The sequence below is a fragment of the Helianthus annuus genome, chromosome 11, assembly GCF_002127325.2.
Source record: "Helianthus annuus cultivar XRQ/B chromosome 11, HanXRQr2.0-SUNRISE, whole genome shotgun sequence".
Taxonomy (NCBI): domain Eukaryota; kingdom Viridiplantae; phylum Streptophyta; class Magnoliopsida; order Asterales; family Asteraceae; genus Helianthus; species Helianthus annuus.
This window is the reverse complement of record NC_035443.2, coordinates 4,721,785-4,724,990: the sequence shown is the minus strand read 5'-3', so window position 1 is coordinate 4,724,990 and position 3,206 is coordinate 4,721,785. Positions and strand designations below refer to the sequence as shown.

General features: G+C 31.3%; 1 protein-coding gene across 1 annotated transcript; it reads left to right on the top strand.

The window, feature by feature from the left end:
* The first annotated feature begins 1,010 nt into the window (after positions 1 to 1,010).
* LOC110889215 lies at positions 1,011 to 2,950 on the top strand. Its single transcript, XM_022136721.2, has 3 exons — positions 1,011 to 1,106; positions 1,543 to 1,685; positions 1,796 to 2,950. Exons 2-3 carry the CDS (start codon positions 1,605 to 1,607, stop codon positions 2,255 to 2,257), a joined length of 543 nt encoding a protein of 180 aa, XP_021992413.1. The 5' UTR covers positions 1,011 to 1,106; positions 1,543 to 1,604; the 3' UTR covers positions 2,258 to 2,950.
* The last annotated feature ends 256 nt before the right edge of the window (positions 2,951 to 3,206 follow it).

The following is a 3,206-nucleotide window of genomic DNA, read 5'->3' as shown; positions in this document are numbered from 1 at the left end:
AATATATACATATTTTAATAACTTTATTATTCTACTGTTTTCAAATAAAAACAAAGATTGTATATGTAATTTCAAAAGATTCGAAAAATTATGCATAGGCGTTGAAGTATTAATTTGTCGTTACGCCATTAACTTATCTAATAACAATTAAAATGGATAATTAAATAATTAAATATTTGGTGTACTAATCGGTTGTCTAATTTAAGTACTAATATAATTTGGTCAAAACTGGATCCAGTTTGGCTTTGTCACTCATGGTTATCGCTTCAGACAACAATATTTGTTTTATACCAATATATAATTTCACATGTGTAGAAAAGAAAAACTGAGAACAAAAAATGGGACAGTTCCGTTCAAAAAAAAAAAAAAAAAAAAAAAAACAGATTTGATGCTAATTATTAAAAGAAGCTAGGACTGTGCAAGAACTGAACCATAATCGAAAACTGAACCTTTAACCGAAACTGATCATAACCGAAAAACCGATCGGTTATGGTTAAACCATTCGGTTGTGAATAAATAGTTTAGCTATGGATATAACAATAACACTAAATCACCCGTGGTAAATAAATAGCTAATCAGACCCATCATTATAATTGTAATAACATATTTGCTAGCTACCTTAAATATAGAAAAATAAAAAATTTTAACATGAGGATTGTAAGATGTCACCCGCATGGGCGTAGTATAGTAGGGGGCGGCCGACCCTTCGAACTTTTCGCTCAGTAGTGAAGAGTATGTAGTAGAAATTTTTGGGTATATATGTTTTTGCCCCCTAGTTTTATAGAAATTCTTGGATATATACATTTTCGACCCCCGATCCAAAATCTCAAGGTTCGCTATTAGTCATCCGAAAGCTACTATCATGTGTATCAAACAAACTGATTAGCTGTTGGTGGCTATTTTATATTACACATATGAGTTGTAAGCAACACAAAGAAAGAGACATCCCTACCCCACCCTCACCCCCCCACCCCCACCCCCACCCCCACTCACCCCCTTTATTTCTTCTTCTTGTTGCAACACAATCACTAGAAACTCTTTTAAGTTGAAAATTGAAAACCTCCTCTCACTACTAACTTACTTCAATCTTTGCTACTTCCACAAAGGTTAGAAACCCTAATTCTTCTTCATCTTTTTCTTCTCCAGTTTTGCAAATTATTTTCTACAAAAATTCAAAACTTGGTTTATACATAATTACTTGTTTTTCCACTAACTTATGATTGAATTTAATTTCTTTAATTTGCATATGTAATCTTATTAACTTAAATATTCTCCTTTGTGTTCTTTGTTAGTCATTTGCTACAAGAAATGAATCTATAACACTTGATGAGTTCATAAACTTTATTCTATATCTTTCACAAAATTCTTTTTGTCATGATAATTGTCACAGTGAAAATAACATATGAATAAAACAAACCAAAAAAAGAATATGAAGTTTAAACTCTTTACTCTCTCTTAATTTTTTTTATTTTTTTTTTTGGTTACATTGGAGCCATGCAATTTCTAAATATGTAAATATTTATATGCTCTACAAAAATGCAGGTCTTAGCATCACAAAATTCAATTTTCTTAGTGTTTTAAATTGAGGATTTTAGAAGAAAACAATGGACAAGTTTGTTCAACCATATGATAAAGAATGCATGAAAATGGCTATGTTAAAGCATGAAGAAACCTTCAAAGAGCAGGTATGCATACATACATATATGAGTGAGTGAAAGTTTAAGATTATTTCTAATATTTGTAATATTAAAAAATATCAAAAAATGAGTATTGATTGGCTTTTTATTTTTTTAAGGTATATGAACTTCATAGATTGTATCAAATCCAGAAGATGCTAATGAAGAACATACAAAGCAGCAGAAATAATTACAAAGAAAACATATGCTTCAATAATTATCAAGAACAGAAGAACAAGACTGATTTGGAACAGTCTACAACAACAATAGATTATGATCATGTTACACAAACATTAAACAATGATCAAGATTTTGAGGAAGACGATTGCGAAATCGAGCTCACTTTGGCCCCAACAAGTTTTAACCGGAGGAGGAGCATGACTAATAAGCCCGAAACATCCGATTCGGTAACGGGCCATTCTTCGTCTTCATCGGGGTCGAATAATATAAAGAAGGTAGAGATAGTTACAAGAGAAAATTCAAGCTTTTTGAGTGGCAACAGGAAAACCAACACTTCTTCAGATAGATCACTCAAACAACCTCCATGGATGTATCAAGTTCTAAGCTTAAACATGACTTGATATTAAAAAATATAAGCAAAAAAAAAAAAAAGAAAAAGTTGAAATCAAGAAAATGATCGGTATATTTAAGAGTTGAATGCCATTTTAGTCCGTATGGTTTGGTTTATTTTATCAGTTTAGTACAAAGGTTTCATTTTTTACCTGTGGGTCCAAAAAAGTTTCGCCGTTGCCACTTTAGTCCACTGGGTTAACTTCATCCATTTTTTGTTAACGATAAGGGCAATTCGGTCATTTTATATGTAAGTCTGTTAACTAGAAGGGCAATTCGGCCATATAAATTGACCGAATTGCCCTTCTCGTTAACACAAAAAATGGATGAAGTTAACCCAGTGGAATAAAATGGCAACGGTGAAACGTTTTTAGATCTACAGAGTACGAAAAATGAAATCTTTGAATTAAACTGCCAAAATAGTCCAAATCATAAGGACTGAAATAACATTTAACTCTTTCAAGATCTATAATTTCTAGGGTTTTACTTTTCTACTTATGAACTTACTTGTTTGTTTGTGTGATAATATTCTAGCTTTCTTTCTTTTTTTTTACTTTTCAATGAGTTTTAGCTTTTAGAACTAAGATTAAAAATATATATATATCTCTTGTTCATCATGCTACTATAACTTGTAAACCTAGTGTATTAAAACTTGTACATTGACTTATAAATATGGCCTTTTGCTATGATGGTTGTCTCTCTAATCTTTTGTGTGAAAACCCCATTTCATATCTTTTTTAAAAAAGGTAACTTTTTTGATGTATGGTGATAAAGTAATATGATCACATAGCATGCGTTATCCGCAACAGATATTTTTGTCCATCAAGTGTTTACGTTTTTTCTCATATTATTGATGAAAGTAATTGATGATGCATGGCCATGGTGGGTGGGACCCTACTCAAAACCACATCTCATGATGTTACACAAGTACACAAAAGATGTCACCATTGTGGATAAGTG

Excerpts from the sequence above, each read along its gene's own strand:
- LOC110889215 (XM_022136721.2), top strand. The coding sequence starts at position 1,605 with ATGGACAAGTTTGTTCAACCATATGATAAAGAATGCATGAAAATGGCT. Across the intron at positions 1,686-1,795 it reads AAGAAACCTTCAAAGAGCAG|GTATATGAACTTCATAGATT; the intron begins GTATGCATACAT and ends TATTTTTTTAAG.